This window comes from Falco naumanni, chromosome 3 (genome assembly GCF_017639655.2).
Source record: "Falco naumanni isolate bFalNau1 chromosome 3, bFalNau1.pat, whole genome shotgun sequence".
Lineage (NCBI taxonomy): Eukaryota > Metazoa > Chordata > Aves > Falconiformes > Falconidae > Falco > Falco naumanni.
The window spans coordinates 3,780,520-3,807,382 of NC_054056.1; the positions used below are offsets into that span (position 1 = coordinate 3,780,520).

At 56.3% G+C, this 26,863-nt stretch overlaps 1 protein-coding gene across 2 annotated transcripts; it reads right to left on the reverse strand.

Annotated features, from left to right (window-relative positions):
- Position 1: 1 nt before the first annotated feature.
- On the reverse strand, positions 2 to 22,853 carry TFAP2E (transcription factor AP-2 epsilon). 2 transcript variants are annotated; one of them, XM_040586891.1, is made up of 8 exons: positions 22,714 to 22,853; positions 22,161 to 22,607; positions 21,772 to 21,823; positions 7,493 to 7,711; positions 4,685 to 4,913; positions 4,305 to 4,423; positions 1,262 to 1,403; positions 2 to 839 (listed from the first exon to the last, which is right to left on the reverse strand). In XM_040586891.1, the coding sequence occupies exons 1-8, from the start codon at positions 22,738 to 22,740 to the stop codon at positions 551 to 553; spliced, it is 1,524 nt and encodes a 507-aa protein (XP_040442825.1). In that variant the 5' UTR covers positions 22,741 to 22,853; the 3' UTR covers positions 2 to 550. The 2 variants fall into 2 exon arrangements, with proteins under 2 accessions (XP_040442825.1, XP_040442826.1); XM_040586892.1 differs by lacking the exon at positions 7,493 to 7,711.
- Between the last annotated feature and the right edge of the window lie 4,010 nt (positions 22,854 to 26,863).

A 26,863-nucleotide genomic window follows, 5' to 3' on the forward strand; every position in this document is an offset into this window, starting at 1 on the left:
GTGGCCTGGCTTTAGGACTGGGCTGTAGTTGGGGAAATGGGAAGGTTTCCTGTGTGTTTGCCTGTCAAAACCAGCTGATAAATCCAGGTACAGCCACTGATCCAACTCCCTGCCCTCTGCTGCTCATGCCTCTGGTTCTTGCATTGATGAGGCTTTTGCTCTTTCTTCTTGGTTTTTCAGTTGCAACAAATTCCCGGAGCATGTCAGGATTTCACTATGGGTTTTTAAAAAACGAATCAAAATAAAATTGCACATGACTTGGCTTCCTGCATCCACAATCAAAAAAAAAAAAAAAAAAAAAAAAGGCAAAACCCAAGAGCCATCAACCTGGCTTTTTTTCTCAATCTCACTACGTCCGTTAGAGTTGCTTTCTTCTTAAATTCTTTAATTTTTTTTTTTTTGTCTTTTCTTTGTTTGCTTTATGAGTTTCATCCCAAGTTCAAATGTAGCAGTTCAGAAAACAGTGCACTGGATCATCTTTCCCCCCTCCCAGTGCTATCTATAGTGACCGGGAAAAGCTCCCACCAGGAAGAGGGAGGGAGACAGCACGTTATTTCCGATGCTTCACTTCTTTTTCTGACGCTTTGGAGTCCCCGGCTGCGTGGCCGTTCCCTGTGCTGTTCATGAACATTTTATCCAGCCCCTTAAGGGACTCCACCAGGTAGTTCTGGAAGGCCGTGAGCGCTGCGCAGATGGCTGGGCCCCCAAAGCCGTGGGTTATCAAGCTGAAATGAGTCAAACAGCTCTGGACACCGGGCTCTAAGATGAGGGAGGGGCGGCTGTTCCCCAGCGGTGAGCGATCCTGGGCTATCAAGTCTGCAAACTCTTTGCAAATTTGCCTGAAAGAGAGAGGTTTGTGTTACTAGAAAGGCTGTTGGGAAGCTGCAGGGGTGTAGGTGTGTCTGGGGGTCCTTGCCCTGCTCCCTGCCCGAGCGGCTGCCTCCCTGCCGGGAGTTTTGGGCTCCAGCCCGGGGAAAGCCCCTGGGTGCAGGGTCAGAGCTGGTGCAACTGCTGCTGCTGCTTCCAAGGGGCACGTTGTGGCAATGTCGATGTGCTCCCTGGGCTTAGGTTAACCTCTCCCAGGCAGGAGCAAGCCCTTCCAGCCACGTAGATTATTCACCTTGCTGCGTATCTTTCAGATCTGTGTGCAGCATGGGAGACCATCTCTTCCCCGCAGAAGAGTATGCTTTTGGGGCTAATGCTGCCCTTCTGGGCTGTGGATATCTTAACGCACCAGTGGCTCATTGCCACCTGTACTCACTTGGTAGCCAGCAGCATGTTTTTCCTGGTGTGGAGCTCCGTGGGGTCGGAGTGCTGTCGGCACAGGTACTCTGCCGCCGCCTTGGCTGGGAACTCCGTTTCACACACGTACCCAAAATCCCGAGCCAGGTGAACGGCTTCACCTGTGAGCAGGACAGAGTAACAAGCTGTGTCAACACCTGCGTGAAAGGGGGAGCGCTTTCTGTAGCAACTTCAGCCATTTCACTGGTGGGGCTGATTTCTGCTGGGACTGGAGCACTTTCTCAATTGCCACCCAAGAGCTCTCTCCACTCGGTGCAGAGACACCACTACGAGTTTCTTATACTCATCTGTCAGGCAATTAGTCTGCGTAGGTTCAAGTGAACCACTGTCAACTCTAAACTGAAGCTGGTTCCTTCTTTTGCCAGCTTTTAAAAAAGCACCAAGATGGTTCTGGTGTTAGAGCAGGATGAGGTGTGACTCTGGGCTGCTGCTCCAAAGGGCAGAACGTCAGAGATGTTTCTCACTCGGGTGCTTCCCTTGCTGCATCTTTCTTTCCCTATTTATTCCAAAATTTCCTGCTTGGCCTCTCCAAATTGAGCTGAGATTTAAACAGGGGCTGGAGGGTGAAAAAGCGACCTTAGTCCCTGACTGCTAGACAAAACGGGGATGTGAGAAACGGGCAGAAGGAAGAGGTTTACATCCTCCCGCAGCGAGCAAGGGCCCTCGGGCTGGACGCGCAGGCAGCGTATCCATCACCCCGTGGAAATGCCCACCCATTGATGGAATTGATCCATCTCCAGGCGTCCCCGTGGAAATAATCAGAGCTGATGGCAATTGATCATGCCCAACACCCAAAATCCCGGTCGGGCAGGCAGAGCTAATTTGACTTGCCCCCCTGCTGCTCATACGTATTAAGCCATCCATCCTAATAGCATTAACCTAGATCCCACCACGGTCTCCCCAGCTCCCGGAGCTCAGTCTGTGAAGCCACATTATGGGGAGTGGCCGTGCTTCCCTTATAACATCTCTACATTTCCTTCTTCAACTCCGTCTCCACTTCATTTCCTCCTCCAAAGGAGCAAGTAAGGTAAACCTAGAGAATCAGAACTGCCGTTGTCTATAGGTTAAAAAACACTCAGAAAGTAATAGCTGCTGAAAAATGGTCATTGTGACACTAAAAAAGGGCTTCGGGACCTCATGGCGAGAGCCCAGGCTGGAGCCAGGATTTATTTCCTCCGTGAGTGTGCGAGAGGCTACACGGCTGATTGTCTCAAAGGCGATTTCGGTGCTGGCTGGGGGAGGTCGCAGACGGAAGGGACAAGGCAGTCGAGCTTTTGAAAGCGGTGTCACAGCCACGCCAAGGCAGAGCCCAGGGGAGGAGAGCGCTCGTGGGGCACGGGCCACCGCAGGCAGAGGGGCCGCAGGAGCCTGTCTGATGCACGCTTCTTTCTGAGAGCTTAAGGATGTTCCTGAAGTTGAAATATAGCCCTGCTGCTCTCCTGGGTCCCTGCAGGAGCTGCTCTCACAGAGCAGGTGCCCAAGGGAGGGCAAGTGCCTGGTGTACGTGGCGAGGGCTCCCGAAGGAAGCTGCGTTTCTACCTGCAGCCCCCGTGGTGCTTCCTGGGCTCCCCGTTCTCCTCCATCTATAGGAATGGCAGGGGATCAGCGTAAGAAAAAGTATATCATTAGCACTCAAATAAACACCCAGTGTTTGTTGGGTTTTCTTAAGTGAAAGGATGCTGGGGAGGCAGAGGGGAGAAAACAAATTAAACCAAGACAGCAAATGTCCAAGAAAGAGGGTGCCTGGGGCATAGGGGCACAAGCCAGTTTCTGCGTGCTGAGCAGTGACAATGCAATGGCACCTTCCTCTGGGTGAAGCATCTCCCAGTACCATAACACTTACGTGCAAGAGGAAATTACATCCATCAAGCACACACGGCACCGCTCTGTTATTTACTATGAGCTGGTAAGCAGTAACCAAAACATCAGCAGCCACCTGAAATCAAAATGTACGTTTCTTCCTTCCTTTCTTTCTTTCATTCTTTTCTTTCTTTTCTTTTAATGGAAATCAGCCTTTCATTCAGCACGAACCAACTGCCCTCAGTAACAACCTCCGCCTAATGAAGCGGGTCATTTAATTTGCTGGCAACAATGGAGATGATTTTCTATTCAGAAACTGCAGGCAGCTGCCTCCAACACGCTGGGTACAAACACAATGGATTCCAAAGCTCGGAGGGAGTCAGAGCTGTCATTGCATTTGTTTGCGTCCCGTGCCTTTTTCTCCCAAGAAGCGGTGGGGACATCATCCTTTCCATAGCGCGAGAAGTAGGAGGGGAGCAAATAAACACGCGGCTTTAAGCAGGGGCACCTCACGCATCGAGGCAGGTTGCGCGCTGCCTGCCGCGCGGTTTCCGTAGCTTAGCCCCTAATGCCACGCTCCGAGGACAGCTACTGCAAACTTCACCTCCACCTGCAAGACCTCAGAGCTGTGCGGCATCTCCTCCAGGTTTCACTTGTCCCCTGCCGTCCCAGGGGAGGCGGGCAGGACTCCGACACGGGGCACCTCCTTCTCACGGGGGACAAGAGACGGACCTGAGCATGGTGATGGAGCCTGGACAGAACAGGGCGATGCTGGCCGAGGGCGGCACGGTGGGCAGCACCTGAGTCGCGCCCTGGGTGCACGGTGGTACGGAACAGCTGCTAAATCCTTGGCAGCTTTGTTCAAGCTTTTTTCTGTTTGGTTTCTGTGAACCTAAGCGTTATTAGCGCTAGTTCGCAGGAACCAACGGTACCCTGAGCTATAGCCGCAAGGAAGCTCGCAGCCCCGTTCAGGCTGCGGATGCCTTTTCCCCATGGTCTATGACTGGTCCGACAGAAATGTCTGAGTTTCAGCAGACAGACGTGCTTGGATCAGCACGGAGACTTAGGGATATTTCCAGTCTCACTCGGTGGTGGCTGCTGCATACTTTGGTTTAAGCGTTCTTGTTTGTGGAAAGCTGCAAATGAAAGGGATTGAAGTTTCGGCACTCCCAGCCTCCGTGGGAGTGGAAAGCGACTCTTACCTTCCACGAGGGATGTCAGCAGGGTGACGTTGGCAGCTTTGCGCCTTCCTGCAGGTAGATTTAGTCCGATTTTCTCTAACCTTTCCCTTAAGCACCGACCTCCGTTTTTTGATTTTGCTCTGAAAAGAGAAAATGAGGGAGGAAAACATGACGATGTAATTAATGTTAAAAGAACTATAACAAATCTCAGTTTAAGCTTTTAGGTTTGCAAGGCAAGAAGAAAAAGCAACAAAAATGCTACTCCCCAATACACCACCCACCCGAATTTCTCCCGTCTGTTATCCTGAGGTGTAAGAGGTGGTGCTGAACGCAAAGCTTGCTTCAGCATCACCTCCCATGTCCAGCCCTGTGCTGTCCCAGGGCTCTCAGGAGCAGCTTACCTGCGGAGGACTCCGCCGAGGAGAGAGGCGTTGAGACACTCGGGGGGCGAGAGCCTTCTCTGCACCTCCCCGACGGTCACCTTGTACTTGGAGGTGGAGCTGAGAAGAGAGAGACGGCCAGGCACGGAGCAGAAGACCTCGTTGGGATTTGTCACCCCTCCGATCAGGCCATCTTTGTTCATGGACAGGGTGGAAATGGTGGTGCCATTGGCCTTCGAGGGGATGGGCACTGGGAGACAAGGAAGGAAGAAAGAAGAGGAGATCGTGGCTGAGAGACTCCCGAGCCAAGGAAGCTGCTGGGTGACTCTCCTGGCAGCTTTCTAGCCCCCAGCACCCGTCCGCCATCCGCAGACGTCAGCATGGCTGGCTGGGATATCTCAGTTAGTTCCTTATTTTCCTCAATAAAAGAAGAGAGGTGGGGTGATGAAACTAAAGAAAGAAAAAAACAATGGAAGAAACCTGGCCTCTGCTCTGCCTGCTTTCCCACGCCTCCCAGCTCTGCTGTAATTAAACCCAAGGGTTTGGGCTGGTCTGGAAGGCTGAGGACTGGCCGCAGCATCACTGTCTGGACCTGTGACCAGCTTCCCCTGCCCGGCTCCTCTGGGCACCCTGTGGCGGTGGGGTGGCGGGGCGAAGCGCTGGCTCATCATGCTGCCCTGGGTGCCGTTCCTCTCCCGGCTTTGGGACGGGATCACGGCTGCAGCCCAGCTCTGCATCCCACCGGACAGGCTCAACGGGGCTGAGCTGCATCCTTCACACCCTGCGTAAAACCCGGGAGATGCTGGGGTGGCCGGGAGCTGCGTTTGCCCCTGTGTGCCCGCAGGAACCAGGGAAAGAGCTGCTTTGACTTCAGCTTTGGGATTAGCCCCACAACAAGCCACAGCCCTAAACTTTCCTCATCCCGGGCTTAAAGGAAGCTTGAGAAGATCAAGCCAAATTAATCCAGCACAAACTTCCTTTTACTTAATGGGTAAAAGTCAGTTAACACAAGAGGTCAGACTGCAGCACCGCATCGGGCCTGTGGCATCGCACCCGGCACGGTGGGCACGGTTTTCCCATACGTCATTCCAGTAAGAAACATTCTTAGACGCAATAAAGGTTTATAGGTTAAAACCGTGGCTGAAACTTGTGCCAAATCTCTTTGGCTTTTATGTTCTGAAATTAATAACCAATTTAACTCTGGAAAAAAAGCAGGTTTTGAAAGAATCCAAAGAGGACTGCAAATGCCATCGCTCCAGATCATGCCGGCGCTGGCACTCCTTGTGGTTCCTTGGTAATGACTGTTCCACAATGCACATTCAGATGGTTCCTGCGAGTAACACAGCAACGAATACCAGGGCGAGATGCAGGTTTTATAAAGGAAATACACATGCCCAAAGTGAAACAGAAAACCCGAAAATTAATTGGGGAGGGTACATAGACTGAACCTATTAGGGGGCGCTTACAATCAGCATATTGTAAATACAGCTCAACAACTTGTTAGCGTGGCAATAAAAAAGTAGCACATGTTACATAAAAATGGGTAATGTTTTAAGACTAAAAGATGAATGGAAAAGAGCTAAGGTACGTGAAGTTTCCTCTCAGCGTGAAACTTGTACAAAGTCAGGGGACTGAAGGGCAGGATGCACTGGTGCCCTGCTGGAGTCAGCAGCTGCGGTGCCGGCATTTGCCAGGACTGGAGCCTGGTTGAGGGATGTTCAGGGAAGAACAAATAGGGGAACATCACCGTGAGACGTAGGAAACCAGAGCTATTTCCAGGAAGCAGCAACTTCAAAGCTTTCTTCAACAGTCCCAGAACAGGTTATATTTGTCTCTAGGGGACACCCTTAAAATAAAAAGTCAGAGCATGTTTTACAAACATCCATGCATTGCTGCCAAGGCGTGTGTCACCTCGGGTCCCGGCACCCGGCGGATGTGGGTTCTGCTGCAGCAAGGGCCACCCCAAACCAGACACCCCTGGAGAGCAGGTGTTGCTTGTAGTACCATATACTTTGTCTGTCCACCAAGAGCTCTGCATAATTTATTTACTTGCATATTTGTGCATGCCTGAGATCATGCGGTGGCGTGCATTCAAGCCGCATGCGTGGCTTGGGACCTGCTTACACACGAGGGACTGGGCAGCCATGCAGGAGAGAGGGGAACCGTGCCTCGCCACACATGCCCGTGACACACGGCGTCTGGGGAAGAGGCAAACACCGGAGCCTATGGAAAACCGGGCTGGAGGTCTGTCCAATGCAAGTCGCCCACACGCGCCGGCAGCGTGCGGGGCTGGGAAGGCACGGATGGATGCTGATGCACAGCATGGAGACACCACAACACTTTTGAAACACACACTGGCATGATGCTACTGTCAGAAACAAATCCCCTTGGAGGCTGTAACCCAGAGCCTTCCGCTGCCAAGGTTAATGCCGGGGCGGTCAGGTCAGCCCTGCTCTGTGCCACAAGCAAACCGTGCAGGCAGCGGCACCGGGCGCCCGGAACAGAAGGTGAACATTGGCATTGCTCTTCTGCCTCGAGGCCTCAGCCGAGGCCAGAGCCCTGGCACATTTGGCATGTGCCGGCGTGGGACAGGGCCGCCCGTGGCACAGAGAGCTGGCACCCTCAGCGGCGGGGCGCAGGGGGTGCCAAGGGAGGGAGGGAACGGGCGGCTGGCCCAGCATCACGCAGAGGTTAGCGGCAGCGCTGGAAACTGAGCTGGTCTCTTGAGTCCTGTAACAGTGCTTCATCCATTAGACAACGTTGCCTCAATACAAGAATAAACATAGCCACATTCGCCATTAATTATTAATGATTGTTATTTGGCCTCACCTGCTGCTGTTTGCCTGGTCTGATCTGCAGCTTGTTTGCCCATAAACATGCTGCAGGAGGGAGACAAGCTACCATTAAAGCCTGACAGCTTTGTTTCCTTGGCTTTTGGGGAACCAAAATTGTCTCTTGTCATCTGAGTAAACCAAAAGTCCCCCTCGATCTTCAGTTGCTGCTTTCCCGTTCCCGCAAGCAGCAGGTGATCGGAGCACCTGAGCCAGCCTGCAGACAAGAAGGAAGGATGAGACCACCGCGGGTCGGCACAGCACGCAGCCGACAGCCCAGCGCCCCGGCGCGCCAGCACGCCGACCCCCTGCACCCGCTGCCGCCGCGGGCGGGAGCCACGGCACCCTTCCAGACCACCAGGGGTGCATGCAGGCGCTTGGCCCCGCTGGGAAGCACGACGTGCTGCTTCGCACAGCCTCGTGTCCAGGGTTCAGCCCAGCCACGGGGCAAAAACGGGGTTTTCACCAGGAGGTTTCCGAGGACGCGAGTGGGAGGCACTCGGTGCCGCTGTGCCCGAGCGGAGGAGCAGCTGGGCAAGGCACAGACCCCAGCCCCACGCGGCACTTTGCAGCTGGGAATAGAACCGTCACGTGGGTGTCACTGCACTGCTTGTCCCTTCTGAGGTGCCCTGGGTTCAGGTTTGGCACGGGGGCAGGATGACACCTTGCTCTCAGTGAGCTGGTCTCACCCTGCTCATCCCCACGGCATCGGCGTGGGCAGGCTCAGCTCCTGCTCCTGACCGCGGAGGATGGGGCTTGCGGCAGAAACACACCCCAGAGATGCTCATTCACACGGGGAAGGACCGACGCATCATGCAGGCTGACGAGGGAAGGGTTAGATGCTGGTGCCCCGGTGCCCAGCCCCCTCCCTCCAGGCCTGATGAGTGGGACAGGGCTCAGCTGGGCCACCCCACCCCAGGAAGCTGTAAAAGGCAGGGCACAGGCTGCCTCTTCCTCTGCAAGGCTGTGTTGGGGTTGATTCAACAAAGAAAGAGGAACAAGAGGCCACCAGTCTTCTAGCAACAGTTTACAAAACTCCTGGGGAGTTTGTGGTCTTTTTTTCTTATGTCTATCTTTGCTGTCTGCTATTATTATTATTTCCAAATTCATTTCCTAATTTGCACGTGAGCTCTGTGAGCTGCGGGATGGATGGGTGAACAGAGGGTGAGCTGGGGAGCCTGGGGCAGTGCTGGGGGAAATCTGTTCCCAAAAGCCAGGAGCTGCAGCCAGACCCACCGGTGCTGGTGGCCTCTGAGCAGGAGCCTTGTAGCAAAGACGCAGCCAAATCTGGTGGAGCGAGAGGGTGAGCATCCGTGTTGTGCTACTGGGAGATGTGTTCAAGCCAGAAAGACTGGCAGGGGGGCTTTTGAGATAATGAGCTGCCACGTGGGTTAGTGTTGCCTGGGGAGCTGGGGACAGCAGGGGAGAGACTGAAGCCCTGGGCACGGTGCTGGTGGGGTGAGACACTAGAGAGAATGGAGATGTGTCTGCATGGGGGAAGGGTCAAAAAAAGACATCTCAGTCTGCTCCCTGAACCCCCTCGGTCGCTGGGGCTTGGTTGCTTCACTTTGTCTCCCTAAAGTTTTTTTGCTCTTTAGTTACCAGGTCCTCCCGAGAGTTTTTTTCCCCATGGGAGGGTTGCTTAGTTCACAGTAATCCTGCTACTTCTAATTCAGAAATCCAAAAGGCTTTGATTGCTGTTGCTGATACTCGGCTCCTTGCCTAGAGGTGAGCTCGGCTGCAGATTTCACAAACTAAAGCCCCAGTGAAGCATCTGGACCTGGCGAGCCTCCGCTTGTGGGGATGCTGCAGCTGGGCTGGGCGCAGGCAGGCACTGCGGGGCTGCGTGGCACACGGGTCAGAGGGATCTGATTTGAAAGGGAAAACTGATGTTGAAATAAGATTATGTGGACAGACCTCAAAGAGCTTCACAGGTTGCTAATCCCCAGCCCGGTGCTGGTTACAGGACCAGCCACTTAAGTCATTAACTCGCTCCCAGTGCCTGTGTGAGCTGGCTCGTTATTGCAGCTGGGGAAAATTGAGGCACAGAACAAGTTAAATGATTTACCAAAGATCAGGTCTGTGGGCATGACCTGAATGCACACGCTCCTGGTCTGTGGGAATGCTTTTCCAAGCAACCTGGGTTTTAACTATCGCCCAAGTGTTAGGAAGCGCGGTATAGAAAACTGATTAAGGATGGCCTCCAGTTTTGTAACTCCAGACTTTCTTTTCAGTGCTGTGAAATAGTTGTTTGCCACAGAGTCGTCTTGTCTCGTGATGCTCTTGTAGTTTGAAGCGGAGAATGGCAGCGTATCGATAATCGGTGTACGGTGCCTCGCTGAACGCGGGAAGGGAAACGATCCTCATGGCACAACATCACGGGAAGCATTTCCATGGGGCTCGGCATCTCGCTGCTGCCTTGAACGTTGCGAGGCAGGTACCGCTTCCAGTACATTATGTTTCATGTGTGCATCAAGCAGCAGCAGCGTGACACAAACTCCCGTGTGAGTCGGTGCTCCGCAGCAGTTACACGCGGCTTTGGCTTCCCTTTGAACCCACGAGGCTTGTGATCTCCCACCAGAGATGCCTTTTTCATGCTGAGTCAGGTCTAGTTTGTCTTTTAAACATACCCTGGGTGTAACTGTCAGGTGATGAAACTCGCACCACTCTTTTGCTGTGGCGTGAAAACCCCTGATTCAGAGAGAGCAAGCAATTTCAAAACACATCCTGGTTTCAAAGAACACCAAAGGCTTCGTCCCTTGATTTCCCTGAGCTGGAGAGCACCCTGCGTGTGGCTGTGTCCTCGCAGCCGGGGGAGGCTGCAGCCGGCTCCCTGCTCTGCCAGGGAATTGTTTTATGACACTGGGCAGGTCACCCCCTCGGTCTGGGCTTGACTGTCTCCAGCAACAAAACGGAGATAATATCATCCACCTGGGAGGGATGCTGTGATACCCAGTTAAAACTTGCCAAGTGCTCCCTGGATGAAGGATTTCTCCAGGTGAGAAGTCCCTGGGTGGTAAATGTAGCCAGGAGTCAGTCCAGTGCCCAAGCACAGGACATGATGATGGTCCCTGCAGGTGCAGACAGGCATGGCCAGGCAACCCCTGTCAACATGAGATCCCGATACCTCCGGCGATGCTGCAGGAGCGATGGGATGCCACAGCCTGGTCTCTGGGAGGGCTTTTCAGGAGATACTGGGCACAAGCGTGAATGAGAAGAAACAACCACCACTGAACTGATGATGGCTCAGTTGTGAGTCTAGTGGATGGAGTAAGGAGCCTGGTGCCTTTGAGCTGCCCCAAGGTAAAGCATAAAGCTTCTGACGCTTTTGTTCTGGTTTGCAGAGGCGGGTCCCTCCGCTTTTAGGTTCCAGGTACAAAGAATATGGAGGAAAAGAAACCTGTTCTTCAAAGGCCTTTGCCTAGGAACCTAGAAAGTATCGGAGAATCTCCAGCTTTTCCCCTGAGTTCCAGCCCAGACTGACCCACAGCCCCATGCCTCTGCTGCCTCATGGTCTGGGGTGATGATGCTCCGTCCCTGAGCTCCTGCGCTGCCTCTCCCTTCCCCGTCTGCATTCACAAACATTTCTGTCTGAAACTACCACAATCATTCCTGAAAACAGATGCTTTTACATGTAAATATTCAGTGCAAAATGTATCTGCAGCCTGGGCTCAGGCTCTGTGCGTGGGTGCTGCCAGGAGCTGTGGGATCACCGTGCTTTGGGGGCTGACTGCACACCATCAGCTTTTGGTTTTAAGGGAAAAAGAGACTTTACCTACAAAAAGACAAAGTACTGACTCATTTCCATATGAGAAATGTGCTACCTGCTCGCAAAATGATTTGTAAGCAGGAAAATTTGTGGTACTTGGAAATGGAATTGCTTATCATGGTGTTATTTGCTCAGTTTCATTTCCAGCTGGAGCTTGGGGTGCTGCAAGGGGGGAAAAAACAAGTCCAGAGGGAACATGCAAATCTCTGCCCGTCTTACAAGTCTGTTTTCTTCTCTCCTTAGATACATTACAGGTAAATCCTCCTCCTCAGCCACGTAGAGTCCCTGGATATTGGAGCTTTTGTTGCAACATCTCTTTCAAAAGTGGGAGTGTGCTAGTTTAGATTGCATTTTAAAGACGTATCGGTTAATCCTTTTAGGAGACTACCTGGGACAAAGCAATCTCTCATCTTCAGGTACAGCACTGTCTCCAGCCACCCCAAAAGCATCTCAGCCCCCCCGGTCCCCACGCATGGCCATGCACCGCTCAGCTTGGCTGCGGCGGGCATTGCGGCGGGCTCAGGGCAGCCCCCCAGTAAAGCTGTGGGAGACCTGAGCTGTGCTGCCCTGCAAGGGGACACCTGGGCAAACCTCTTTCGGTCACTCCTTGCTGAGGTTTTGCTTCCACGATATTGCAAGCCCAGTGATGATGCCCCCGAGCCCCCCGGGTTGTGTTCCCTGGGTGTCCCTGCAGCTCTGCCCCTCTCCGGGCAGGCAGCGGTGGGGGGTGCTGGCCGGTGGGTGCTTGTGCGTAGCCCCTGGTGAAAGGTGCTCCAGCAAGGCGAGGGATTACTGTTTTCAGGAGGGGCCTTCAGTGAACTAATCTAACCTTCGTTTGAATGTCTCTGATGTAAATTATAAGATGGAGATATATACAGGCAGACGTAGCTGCGTGTGGGTGTAAGCCAGAGGCAGCTGCTCCTACCACCCCTTGAAAAGCCCTTTTCCACCGAGGAGGTGCTGTGGAGTTCAGCTGCTTCGATTTCCTGGTGCTTCAGCAGAGAGGTATTTATTGATGGTCCGGGGAAGGAGGTCAGTGCCATCAGCTATATTTCAAACCTGCAGCCTGTAATTATCCTTTCTTCCCAGAGGGGATTATACAGGTATTTTCTTTATCTTGAATGCACAACCTGAACCGAGTCCCCATGTCAAAGAGCCTCTCTAGGAAACGCTGTAATCGGCTTGGAGGCCTTTTCAAATGGAAGGATGGAAAGAATCTTGTTTTTATCTCTGGGCTTTCCAGATTGCCGAGTCCTGATAGGGAAATGGATCTTGGACCCTCGCGAGAAGAGAGGGAGCAGGGATACAACTCCACAGCCTCAAATTATTCCCATGAGAAAGCTAATCAGGAGAGGTCCCATGCCTATGCAAAGCTCCTGTATTTAACATTTTGTTTCCCATGCAAATCAATACATTAGGTTACAAACTAAATGTTAAGGTGCCATGTGATATTAATTGCATTTTTCTTTCTGTGCCTCTGTTTTACCCAGCAAAGTATCTGCCACCATGTGTCACCGCAGGTGTCTCCTGGGGGGCTTGGGGACAGATCGATGGGGCAGGAAGGTTCAGCCACCCCAGACCAGCAGACACGATGGCTCGGTGAGAGACAGTACTGGCTTAATACCTTGTGTCTTGGCAGGAATGGCCAATCAATATAATCACAAAATTCACTCAGACCTGCCACAAAAGCACCCTGTGCTCCCTCAGGACTGGGAAGGGGATTAGCAAGTGGTCTGCTCGTGTCAGCTCATGCATTTCCCTGCTTTACTGTTTGGGAATGACTCGGCCTCAGATGTGCTGCTTGGTCAGAATAGCTTGTGAAATTTTTTGGAAACCGCTCACAAACAATTTGTTGTGCCTTTCCACACATTTCCCTGCTGTGCTTCATTTTATGGACTGGGCTGTGCTGTCTGGGGAGCCTCTGATGTCGAAGCCTGAACAGTAACCTCAAGAATACCCCACAGGAAAGCAGAAAAATATCAGTGATTAAAATGTCCTCCTAACGAGTGAAACCCAAATGCTTGAACCTTTGCCGGAAATGAATGAGAAAGGGTTTGGTTTCTGCTTCTGAATGTTGAAGTGGATTTGCAGGTATTTATTGCACATGGGTTTTGCTTTTTGTGGAAAGAGCCGCTGTGGTGCAGCAGCATCCCCATCCCCTCCTACCGCTGCGCTTCACTCCCACCTCTGCGACTTCATTTGAAAAGTCAGTTTAATGGGGTAATTCAGATTATTTCACTCCCCCTGCTTCAGAATTATTTTTTTTTCCAAATCTGAAGCTAATCCCTTTCCTCTTTACGTTAGGAAAACAACAACTATTTAAAATTCAGCTCAATTACAAGCTGCTTTGGGTGGACCTACGTAGCTCTGCTTGTCTGGAATTCGTGTGTTTCACAGCACAGAACACGCAGGTGTTGGGAAGGCAAGAACTGGAAGGGGAGGCTGGAGAGCCCGAGGATTTAAGCCAGAGGAACTGGAAACCTGTGCTGCTCCGTGCTGATGCCAAGGAAAGTTTCTCCTCCAAAGTCACCCAGCCTGGCACACCCGCCGCTGCTCTGCCCTGTAGCATTAACCATCACAGGTTTATTCATTTAGCAGCACAAACTCCCATTACATTTTGGCAACCAGTCTATGGGATCTTTATGTGTTTAAACAGTATAATCCATTTTACAGTAACATGCTTGAGAGGTTTTCCCTGTATTCCCTATAGAAGCGCTGAATTTGTGCGGCTTGGATCTACATAATCTAAAAAGGGAGAACAAAGATGCAGTGTCTTCCGTGAGCGGTGGCGGATCCCATGTAAGCCACGGTGATGTTGTTATCAATTTGTTAAAATGTATTTAGATCATTGAAGGGCAAAAGACCCTTCAGCAAAGATTAGACATTAATAATAATAATAGAAAAACACTTCTCCTCGTATAGAACTTGCTGCCAATCCTCAGAGCATGCGGGAGGGTTTTGATCTGAGCCTCAGACCGCAGTAGTGCCGGCGGGTCGGTTCACCTGCTGCTCCGGCATCGCCAGCTCACCCAGGGATCACTGGGGAGAGGTGCCGCTCGCCCACTATCCCACAGACAATACTTTTCCTTGCTCGGGAGATGCCCTGGGCTTCTAACCCCTGCGTACTGGCGGGATGCCGGGCAAAGCAGACATGTTGCAGCCTGGGCACACACCGGGGAACACCTCTGCGGTGGCACAGGAGCCACCACAGTGAAGGAGCAACGTCCACATCTTCCCCTGGGCAAAACAACCCCTACCAGCCACAGAGAGAGCGTCAGGAGAGCCTGGCCAGCTGTGCGGGGCACATCTGCACACAGGGGACTGCGGCGCAGCTTTTGCAGCATCTACAGGCTCTCTGATGACGTTCCTTTGGTGACTGCCCTCATCTCTCACTAACTTGGATCTTGTAGTCGAAGCATCCCACCAAGGGTACGCAGGGTTGCTCTGCTCGCACCCTGCCAGCCCCGGGACTGCAGCCCCACGGGGCCACCTCGGGGCTCCCAGGGAGCCCTGGGGACATGGCAGCCCCACACAGCCACCTCACTGGGGACACCGCTTGCTCCCTGCGACCTGTTTGACCAGTCCAGAGGGAACAGGGCCTGACCCGCTCCCTCGATTGCTGGCGCCTCGGCACTGGGGTGACTGATGCCAGATAAATGCCTGAGATAGAGGGTGGGGAGCTCGGCCCGGCTGGAATCCCAAGCACGCGCTGCAGGAGCTGCGATGGTTTTTTTTGCTGCAAAGGTGAACCTGCTGACAGCTGCCCTGGCTCCTCAGCTGCTGACAAGCTGTATTCTGGGACATTTAATAGCAATGGGTAGCTTGGTCTCATTTCTAGCAATTCCTCCTCACTCCCTGGTGCTTCTCTGCTCTTTTCCACCAAGTCACAACACTTTAACCTCTCCCCAACCCAAAGGCGATACCCGGACACAGCAGAGCTGGGTATGGGACAAGGCACAGAGAGGAGAGCTGAGCGCGTAGCAGCTTCAAGCATTATATCCACATTTGCTAATTAGTTCCTCCATTAAGAATTAAAATAAACAAACAAATGGAAGGACAGCAAGAATGAGTAATTCCCTCGGATCACACAGGAAAGGGTGGGATGGTTTAGTGGTTAGGGTGCTAGTCTAGGACTTCAGAGAGCCTCGTTCAGGCTCTTCAAATAATTAAGACAGATTGCAAACGTGGTTTTTTTCTGAGATCACGTATCTTGGAATATTACTAAACGGGGGGGAATGGTCTACATTTGCTTCTGCTCTGCTGCAGACGCGGTGTGACCTGGGCTGGAGGCATATGAACCGGTCCCCGTGGGTCTTGCCTGTGTTGGTGCTGCCATGGGTGGGTGCCTGTGGGACCCTGGTGAGTCACACGCTGGCTGTCTGGCACATCTACAGAATTAAGATCTCAGAATTAAGACCTCCCTTGTGGGGCTGATGTGCAGACAAGCACCACAGGGTGCGTGTCACCCAGCTGAGGCTGTTCCTGCTGACCCTGCTGCCAGCCCACCGGCGGACAGCCGTCCCCGTGGAAGCTGGGGCTGTGGCATGGCAGCGATCCGCCGCTCAGAAGGATGGAAGCATGTGCTGTGCTCTTCCCCAGAAGCTTTCATGCCTTTACACAGCTCTTCAAATTACAGAGGGAGCACCAGGGGTGGCTGGGGACAGCCCGGCCCCTGGTGACCCCTTTGCCCACGAGTGGGGACGGCTGCAGCCCTGCCCGGCCAGCAGGGTCTGAGCACCGGCCAAACCACCGAGCTGCAAAACTATCCTGCAGCCCCAGAAAAGGAGGCAGAGGTGCTCCACGCCAGCCCAGCCCATCCACGGTCCCTCGCTCGGAGCCGTCCCATGGAGAAACCTCACCTGGGCTCCATCTCCGGGAGGAGAAGGGCTGTAGTTTTGACTCACAAGCCACATGCCAAATAGCAACCCAAGCTGGCTTTTCTGAACCTACCCTTTAAGAGCTGGTCTTTATTTCTAACAAAGAAAAAAGAATTCATTTAAAAACATCTAATTAAACAGTAAGTCATGACAAGGTACATGAAACTTGGAGATAACACATGCCTGGGAGGCAGCGGGGAGGTTGAGACAAAGCCCAGCGCCTTCACCGGTACCCGCGTGTGTTATCTCACACGAACACACACCTGGTTTTATCCCGGTGCAATTATAGGGCATTAAAAATATAATTTTAATGGAGGAATGGTGATCTGGATGCAGTTCAGAGTAAAAACTTTCTTTTAAGTTGCTCTGTTTGATTAGTAGGTGTTCCTGCCCCACACGCCTGTGTGCGCGAGGGAGAAGTGCCCGGATCGGGCGGTGTGACTGTTCTGATGAACGCTGTATCTCGCGGTGTGTGCGAGGGCTTGTCTGAACTTTGAAGCCTTTGTGAGCAGCGCTAAGACAGCAAAGCCTCCAGTCAAGACCCAGCTTGTCCCAGGTGAGCCCCTTTTCCCACTCAGGCACACTACCGCCACAGATAAAGCTGCAGAGAGCCGGGAGGGCTCTGCCGGCCGAGCTCAGCACCATCTGACTGGAGTCCAAGCACCTCCGCCCACGTCCGTGGACAGTCTTATAAAAGATGTGTCTTCACAGCCCCAGGTGTTTTACGGGATGACCTCATTTATTACCTTTGCTCGTCACAGGAAATGATGTTTATCTAATCTACTATTCTTTCAGGATGACTTTTTTTTTTTTTTTTCCCCTGCCACATCTGGCTTCACGCGGCATTTCTTACAGCTCAATTCCTCGCTGCACCGAAACAAAGGAGAAATGGCACCGCTGCGGCCACGCCGGCACCCCAGTCCCACCGGCAGCCCCACACATGAAGCCCACGGGGAGTTTTTGCTTCCAAACCTGGAGCTCGCGTGCGGTGGCAAGTGGATCTGAGGCTCTCCTTCTTAATCTCCCTCCTCTGCTGCATTCTTTAGTAGTGACAGCTACTTCTTGCAATATTTCTAAATGTGGGCTCGGAGCACTCTGAGGCACAGCTTTCCATCCATCTGTCCAGCATCCAGCCAAACAGGTCCGCATTCCTCAGCAGAAACGCTAGCCCTGCCACTCCGGAGCAGCTGAAAAGCTTCGGATGGAAATTCAAACAAGTCACAAACACGAGGGAGAGCGCAGCGGCCAAATCCTGCTGCCTCAACGTGAAGCCAGGGGAGCTCGATCCCCACTCTCCATGCAGCGCCCGTGTGCCGTGCATGCCTGAGTGCCGGCCTGAACCCACGCGGGCTACACCCTGCTCTGTCTCTACTCCAGGTTGTAAAATGCCACAGCCAAAATTCTTGCCCGTGAGCAGGGTGCGCAGGCCCCTGAGGCTCTCCCCGCTCCTGCTGCTTACAGGGCCCCATCTCTCGGGACCCCAGGCTGCTCCTGCGCCCAGCGTGCCCCCGGGTGCTGGGGAAGGAGATGTGTATTTTTCTTTGTAATAAAAAGGCTCTAGCAGCAGCTTTCCGCTGATCCTGAAAGGATGTCAAAGCAATAAAACCCCTCCTTATTTTATGACCAAGCTGCAGGATTTTTTTTTGCTACTGAGCACAGTGGCAAAAACACTGGAGTTCATCGACAGAAAATCCCCCTCTCCTCGCCACACCGAGGGAAGGAGCAGGACCAGCTTGGGGCTCGCTGGGAGTCTCCAGGCATTTCTCTGGTGGGATTCACGTCCAGCCATGAGTAGCTGTCCCAGGAATCCAAACACCAGGGCAGCAGGTGAACAGAGCAGAAAATGCCTGTAGCTGCTGTAGCCTAAAGCAGCCAGAGACCCCGACTAAACTTTTTCAGGGTTCATTTTACCGTTTTCAAGTCAAATATATTCCTGGTCTTATATAAGTGCTTGGGAGAAAAAAGGAGGAGGGAAAAAAAAAAAAAAAGGGAAAAACCCAACAAGACCGAAACAAATAAAATTAAATAAAAAGATACAGAAACCCATTTCTAAAATACTTGTGAAAAACAGGGAGAACGACCGCACGCACATACAAAGGCTATTCACAGAAGCTCTGCTGTCCTGTCCAAGATTTTATCCATTTAATTCCTAAACTAAATATATCCCCCCTTTGTCACGCCAGTACGGGGGGAAGCTCGTCCTCCCTTTCCCAGCGCTGCCTCCCCCCACCAGCACCCCGGGACCCCAGCCCCACCACCTCAGGGCTGGTCACGGGAACAATGACCCGGGGCCAGTCGCGAAAGCACCGGTGGGCACCGAGTCGGGAGCACCTCGTTTCAGCCCGGACACCCCTCGCCACGGCGGGACCCCCGGGCCGCCCCCTTCTTCCTCCTCCACTTGCTACATGCGAAGCTACCTGCAGCAAAAGGGGTGTGTGGGGGAGAGAGCTGCTGGCGCGGGACACCCCACCACCCACCCCGTATCAGCCCTCAGATCTCCCCCTAAAATCCCCTGTCGCGATATTAACTGCGGAGAGCCTTGAAGTTTATTGAAGAAGGAAACGGGGAAAAGAGCAACCAGGCGGCTGGGGGCATCGGGAGTCCCCTCCATCTCCCCGCTCCTGCCCCCCCCCCCCCCCCCCCCCCCCCCCATCTCCTGAACATCCCCCCGGCCCCGGAGCCCCTCCCCGGGGCCTGCTGGCCGCCCGTTTGCTGCTGGTTTGGACGGTGGGGTCCCCGCGCTCGGCTGGAATGAAAAGCGCCTCCGAGCACCGGAGTTAAAAGGTGGCTTCAGGGATTTGGGGCAGGTGATTAATATTTTGTTGAACCAGGACAACAGTATCTCGGTAACTAATTAAGGAGAGATTTATCTGTTTTCACATGCACAGATTTATATCAGGTTTCTGTCCGACGGCCATCCCGTCAGGAATTCCGGGATTAATCCTCCCCGGTGCAGTATTTGAGAATCTCGGCGCGATTTATGATAAAACTGCGCTTTTTCCCGTTGACCCTTCCTCCCCACGGGGAGAATCCCCTGCCGTCCATCTGCACACCTCCTGCCTGCAAACCGTTTATTTTATTATTATTATTATTATTATTATTATTATTATTATTATTTTATTCGAGTGTAATTCATTCCGGCCTCGGGGTCCGAGGATTCGCCCTGAGCTTACCGCTCGCCCCCGTTGTGGGTAAGAACGACCCTGTATTATATATTAAAAATATATATATGTGAAAAATTTAAATAAAGCAGACTGCAAAGTAATTCATTCGAGCGGAGGGCAGCGGCGCTTGCCGCTCCAACACACCGCCCGGTAGGTCGGGACCCGCACGGCACCGAGCACCGCTCCCCGGGGCGACCGGCCCGGCCGGGGGCTGCTCGGGGGGGCCGCCCGTATCCCCCCTGCCCCCGACAGATGCTTTGAGTTTGTCCATTTCTCAGCTGCTGCGGTAAATGGGGGGGGTTGGGGTGCCGAGCAGAGATGGGGGCACCCTGGCAAGCGCATCGCTCTCGAACCCCGAGCGCTCTCCCAAAGGTAGTTTGCATCTTTATGTCGAACACAGCAGGGAGGGTGGAAAAAAAAACCCCACCAACAAAACCAAACCAACACCAAAATTAAATAATAATAATAATTAAAAAAAAACCAAACAAACAAAAAACAAGAGAACCGGAGCGGGAAGAGCAAGAGTGGGAAGAGCAGAGGGGCTGCAGACGACTGCAGCCACAAGCCCAACTTTTAGCTGGGTTTTTTTCCTTCTTTTTTTTTTTTAAATAAATAAAAGAGACTAGAGGATCTCTGGCACTAAACAACAACAAATCCTCCCGATGGGAGACGAAAATTTCGAAGGAATGGCGCGTTTTGCAAAAAAGGAAAGGGGGGAAATCAAACCAAAATCAAACCAAAATCCGAACCCACGGCAACTCCAACCCAACTTCCAGACAAATACTGGCATTTCGGCACCCACGGCCGGCGCGCGCACACCCCGCAGCTTGTGGCAACCATTTCTCAGGCAAGGATATTTAATGGAACGCCTCTCATGTGTTCTAATTAAAGCTAAAATAATTACGGTCATTAATGCTTCACTGAAAGGCCGCGTGTAATGAAGCTGCGCTCTTGGAATAACAATTTCCACGGAAAGGGGGTCGGAACGCACCGCGGGCGCGGCTCCCTCCTGCGAGTAACGATCGCGATAGGCGATGTCGGCGGGGGAAGAGCGGCACGATCGGGATATTTGTCCCGGGTTGCCGGGGCTGGGCAGCTCCCGGGGCTGCGGCCAGGCAGTGGGAAGCGGCCCCCGGCCGGGAGCGGGGCCGAAGCTCGCTGCGAGCTCCGGGTGCAGCCGGCGACCTAAAATCTCCCGGTTTCGGCGGCGTTTCGCCGGAGCCAGCCCCCCCTCGGCCCCCGGGGCGCTCGGCCTTTCACCCAGCGACCCCGCACCCCGCTGGGCTGGGGGCACCGGGCCTGCCCCCGTTACCCCCTCCCGTTACCCCCCCCCCCCCGTCCAGCCCGCACGGGCCGCCGCCGTTTCGTTTGCCGGAGTCCGCACCGGGGAAGCGGTGGTTCCACACGCCTTTTCCAGCCACGTATTTTTTTCTTTTGTAAAAACTGGCGGGGAGAAGCCAAGAGCAGCGCTTGAATAGTTCATACGAGTTATGGCCCCGAGCAGCCGCATAAATCGCTCACGTCCCCTCTGCTCCCAGCGATGCCCCGGTGAAGTTTTTATTAGAAAAATATTTTACGGAGTTGAGCTGGTTTAAGCACGGGGCTTTGTCTGGAAGCAGAGGGGCAGTTCAGCAGGTGGAGGAGAATCGGCAGTAAATTAGGAGAGGCGATGGGGGGCACCGGGCGGAGGGCACCGGCCGCCGGCCACCGGCCACCGTGCGGGACCCCTGCCCGCAGCCCCTCTTCCCCGCGGCGGCCCCCGGAGGGAGCGCCGGGCCTCCCCGACCGTCCCCGGGGCAAAGCCCCGGTTCTGGAGCCGCAGACGGGGTGTCCCCGCCGGCCCGGGTTGGTGCCGAGGCGGGGGGCGCGTAGGGGATGCTACCCTGCCGCAGGGACGGGAAGCGCCGCTTCCCACAGCCGCGCCACCGCCTCGCCCCCGTTAACCGTCCCCTTCCCCCCGGTACGAGCCCCGCCGAACGGGCCCGCTTCGCCGTGGCCCAGCGCTTTCCCCGCCCGGGGCGGTGCGGAGCGGTGCGCGGCCCCGGCTGCCTCCCCTGCCGTCGGGCGCAGGGCTCCGGCCCGGGGCGGCGGGACCGGGGAGCACCGGGAACTGCCGCCGGGCCCCGCCGGGGCATCCCCGGAGACTTCCGACGCGAACTGTCCGCGGCCGCCGGCGGGGCGGGTTCCCGGGGCTCCCCGATTGCCGGGGCCGCCCGCCCGGGCCCCTCGGTGACCGGTCCCGGGAAGGAGCGGCGGGCCGGGGGCGGGCGGACGCGCTGGCCCGCCGGGACCCGCCGCTTTCGTTTCAGTCCGGCCGGGGACAGCGGCGAGCCCTTCCCGACGGGAGGGGAGCGACCCCGTGGGACGGCTGGCGCGGGGGGAACCCGACGCGGGGGAGCCCCGAGGGCAGAAGAGGGGCGAGGAGCCCGGCCCGGTGCCGCGTCCCGCGGTGCCGCCGCGCTCTTACCTTTCTTGATCACGGACTGATCGAGCAGGTTCATTCCGCCGTCGTCCACGGCCTGAAAGCACCGAAGCAAGAGCCGTCAGCCGGCGGTTCCCGGTGCGGACGGGCACCGGCCGCTCAGGGCGTGGGGACAGCGCGGCCGGGACCCGGTCCACCCGCTGCACCAGGTCACGAGGAATCGTTAGGGCACGGATAAGTCCCGGTAACGGGGCTCCCGGCCCGGCGGCCCTCCTTGCCCGGGGGTACGGACACCGCAGGGCCCGTCCCGTCGCGCCCGCAGGGACCCCCTCACTCCCGCCCCGGGGCGCACAGGCGGCGGTAGGATCGGCCCCCGGGGTGCCGCTCCCGTCTCCCCCGGACACCCTCCCCAGCCTCCCTCCGTCCCCCGGTACCTGGATGTCCTCGATGCCGTGGTGGCCGAGGCCGTGGAGGCCCAGCGGGCCGTCGGCGAGGCCGTGCCCGCCGTCGGGCAGGCCGTGCAGCAGGCGGGGCACGGCGGGGTACTCGCGGCGGGGGTCGAGCCCCAAGGCGCGGTGGGTGGGCGAGAGCAGCCCCGCGTCGTCCTGCCGGCCGCGCTGCGGGGGCCAGGCGGGCTGCTGGTGCTGGTGCAGGGGGCTGAGCGCCGCGTAGGGGTCCGCCAGGTGCGGGTAGCCGGGCTCCTGGCCCTGCGGGTAGGGCAGCGGCGGCTGCGGGTAGGGCGGAGGGAAGTAGGGCGGCTGGAAGTCGGCGGCGGGCGTGTGGCAGAGCGGCGGCGCCGAGCCGTAGGGCGCCTGGTTGAGCGCGGGCAGCTGCGGCAGGCGGGCCCCGGCCGGTGCCCCGGGCAGCCCCTCGGCGCGGTCCTGCGGCGGCGGAGACAGCGGCGGTGAGGCGGGCGCGGACCCCCGGCCCCGACCCCCCGGCCCCGGCCCGGCCCGGCCCGCCCGCCCGCCCCCGGCCCGCACTCACCATGCCCGGGTAGCTGTGCACTAGCATCTGTGCGGGCCCGCGGCGAGCCCCGGGCGGGCCGGGCCCCGGGGGTGCCCCCGTCTCCGCCCCTCTATCCCGCCGGAGCGGCGTCTCCCATCGCCCGCCCGCTCCTCTGCGCCGGCCCTGACTCCATGCACGCCAGTTATAGCGGCGGGGGCGCGCCCGCCGCGCCGGGAGCGCGCGTCAGAGCGCGGGGCCGGGGACGCGCCGCCCGCTCCCGCGGGGCCCCGACGGCTCCCGACGGCTCCCGACAGCGGCCGGCGGGCGCAGCAGGACGGCGGCGGGAGGTGGCTGGGGCGGGGGGCGAGGGGAGCCCGCCGCCTCCGGGAGCGCGGCCGGTGCCGCTCCCCGCGCCGTCGGGCGGCCCCCCCTCCTGTGTCGTGAGGTGTCGCTACCCCTCCCCCCGCCGGTGCCACCCGCGGGTCCCCCCGCCCCGGGCCGCGCCGCCTGAGAGCCCTGTCGAGGGGCGCCCCGGGCCGTGCCGGGGACCGAGCCCCGAGGGCCGGGAGGGCCCGTGCGTGCGGGCGGGCTGCGGGACCGCGGCGATGCTCTACGGTTTGACTTTATTAGCCGGAGTGGGCAGCGGGGGCCCCGGCGGCAGCTGCAACCTCCGCCCGACGGCGGCCGGAGCGGGGCCCGGGGCCGGTCCTGCAGGGAGAGCCCGGGGGTCCCCCCGTGGCGCTTCCCCCTCCTCCCCGAGGGGGAGCAGGGAGCCCCAGCCCGGGCCTGGGGGAGAGGGAGAAGTGTCTGGGGGTGCTCCGGGCCTGGCTCCCCCCGCGAGGGGACGGGCGGGAGGGCGGGCGCCGGGCGAGACAGAACCAGGGGAAACCGAGGAGCAATGACAGGCAGCGTGCCTGCCTCCCCGCCCTCCATCCCTCCCTCCTCCATCCCTCCCGCCTCCTCTCCATCCCTCCCTCGCCCTCTGCTTGGGCCCTCCCTCCGGGGCAGGGCGAGGCGGGCCCGTAGCACCGGGCACCGCGCGGGGCGAGGCGGACGGACGGGGCGGCCCTGCCAGCGGCACGGAGGGCTCCTCAGCGACACCCCACCCCCACCCCCCCCGGGGCTGCACACCCGCACGGGCAACCGCACGCTCGCACACCCCACACACGCACCCCTGGACACCCGTGGCCGCACTGGGGGTGGCCGTGGCCCCGCGGGGTCCCCGCGGTCTCACCGTGCCACCCGCGGGGAGTAGGCTGCCCGCTGCTGCGCAGGAGTTTCCATTGGTGTCAGCGCGGAATTTGTGTGCGAGCGAACAACCCCGTCACCCCCGACTGTAACGCACCGCAATGTGTGATCGACATTAACAAACACAATCCCACATTGCATTTAATTTAATTCCACTCTTCCTGCCCCGAGCTACAGCTCCCTTCATTTTCATTTTTCCTCTGAATTCCCACAACTCAGACCTCTTTGATTTCCAGGTTTAATTAACAATGCTCATTAAATGAATTTTTATTCATTTCTTTTAATATTACCCTGCCACCTGTCTTTAGGAGGCAAGGGCTGATCATTTATTCTAATTTATTTCTATTAAAGATGGCATTTAAGGGAGGGAGGAGGGATGTGCAGAGGTGTAAAGGGCTGATCTATTCAAATCTCTTCATCCCCCTCACATGCTGTTCAAGGACGCTGCTCCTGAAAGTTCTGTATTTATTTTCCACCAGATCCATTTCATTTGCTAGGAAAAATTGGATTGGACATGCTGTATTTTGCAGTTATGTTCCAGTTCATTCTTAACATCCCTTGCTCGTCTAGTCCGTATAATGTCAAGTCTTTATTCATCTGAAAGAGGTGAAACTGTGCAAAATCCAGGCGGGAAGGGCCAGGAGCGGGCCTGGGACTGTGGGGCGAGTGGGATGATGCTCCCTGGAGGCAGCTCAGAGGGAAGCTGTTTTTTCCACCAAAAAATGAGAGAGCTGAGGAAACCTGCAACGCTAACAGACAAAGGGAAGGAAAAACAAAAGGCAAAGCTGCCCCACTGCTACCGAACAGGCCGGGCAAGCTGGGCTGGTGGCAATGTGGTGGGCTGGGGCAGGGGCCGAGGCAGCCCGAGTCTGGGCTCACCCCCCCCAGCCCAGCCGGTGCCCAGGAAGGGGCCGAGGGACCTCGCAGCAGACAAGAGCGAGCGGCTGTGGCTGGTGCTGGGGGCTGTGCGTGTCCCTGCCAAAGGTGAGCTCTGGCCGCTTCTCTCCTCCAGGCTCGGGGCAGCTCCCCGCAGCTTCTCCACCCTGGCACCCTCCGCTGGGAGCACAGGCAGCACCTTCCAGCCCTGGGGTCCTGGCCAGCAGCACGCTCAGAGCCCTGCAAGCACCTGAAGGGTCCTTGCAAGATGCTTGAGACCTGCCCGGATCCCCCCCTGCCCTGTCCCCTCTGTCCAGCTTTGCTAAGAGTGTTCTCACCTGCCCGGTGAGAGCAAAGCAAACCCATGAGTGTCTCATGGGCAGGAGGTGGCCACTAAGCACCAGTGGTGATAATGAGCAATTACTCGCTTTAGCTTGCTGTCCCCCGAGGTCCCAGGTAGTGCCAAGGCCTGTCACACTGGGCACTGCACACACACTGTCCCAGCAGCTGCCTGGTTCTGTTACTGGGTCAGCACGGCCAGAGCATTTGCTGGGGGTCACGCAGATGCGGGGTGCTCAGAGGCAGCTTTCTGCTACTCTTCAGCCTCCCAGTTTAAGGACCACGTGCACATCCAGCAGTGCTGGTGTTTTGCTCTGCCAAACATGTTTTTGCTCTGCCAAACATGCCAAACATGAAGGATGTCTCCCTTCATGTTTGCTACCATGACATGCCAAGGTCCCCAACACGAGATCTGCCCCCTCACTCCCAGCTACAGGGGGGCGTTCGCTGTTGGTCTGGGACAGGTCTCCACCCCAGGGACCACTTGTGTTTTCACCCAAGCCAGAAATCTCTGAAAAACTGGTTTTGTAACAAAGGTCCCAGTGCTCCTTCCCAGGGAGATCAATGTGTGTGCCGCCTCTTCCAGGAGCGTGTGAGGGGCTTGAGGCAGCAACCTTTGCTTTTGGGGGTCAGCAGCAAAAATACCTGCTAAGCAGGGCAGTACGGGCATGGAAATGAAAGTATGTGAGCGCAGGTCTCTGCGCCAGCCAAAGATGAACTGGTTCTTCTCCAGAAGCCCAGCTCCCACCAGCAAACACCTCAGAGAAACATGGGCTGCTCCTATCGTTTCCCACACCCCCTTCCCAGGAAGCCAGGTGGGGAAGAAAGCTCCTTGCTGTGGGGCTGGAGAGCCAGGCAGGGCTTTGGGGAGGACATGGACCCCATCGAGGGGTGTGCAGGGAACAGGGCAGCCCCCCCCTTGGTGCTCAGGCCTCCCACCCTCACCACTCCTGCTACATCTTGCGGCAAGAGGTTTGTGGGAGGGGGCTGCGCTTGGTTCCTGCAGCGCAGCAGCCAAATAACATCTTATGAAATATTTAATTTTATTGCCAGTGCTTTTGGGGTGGTCTGAATAAACACTGTAAGATAATGTATGCCATGGTCAGGTTTGCAATGGCATTATGGCATTTAAGCTGTCAAAGCAAAACAGAATGTGCATCTGCTCCTCTGGGGCCTTATCCATCTTGTCCAAGCCACGGTGAATGATCATGTTGTTCCTGGAGCACAGTTTGCTCTGGGTGTTGCTGGCTGCAGTCCCACTCTGTGCTGGGATCTCAAAGCGCTGTGGCAGACAGGGGATGCTACGTGATGCCATCATTCACCTTCCTGGCACTAGAGGATCGATGCCTGCAGATGCTGAGTGCCAGCAGCAGAGCATGTGGCTGGGCTTGCAAAGCTTGGGAAGGCTGGGGACTTTGAAGCCTTAGCCAGGCTGCTGGGGCACCATCTCTCCTGCGCTGGGCTGAGCTGCCCCGGGGCGTGCCGGGGCCTGCAGACTGGCACAAACAGAGCCAACGGAGATGTCCACATAGCAGGAGGCCTCCACCAGCCCTGGTGCTATCCCCTCCTGAGCATGCTGTGCTCCCTGTTGTCAGAGCCCTGTGTCTCAGGGAGGGAAACCAGCCTTTTAGGGGTGCTCTGTCCGAGAACGTGTTTGGAAAGTGGTGTCCTGGGACAAGAGAGCAGTGATTTTGCTCAAGGAGCCCCAGCATTTGCACAATGCATC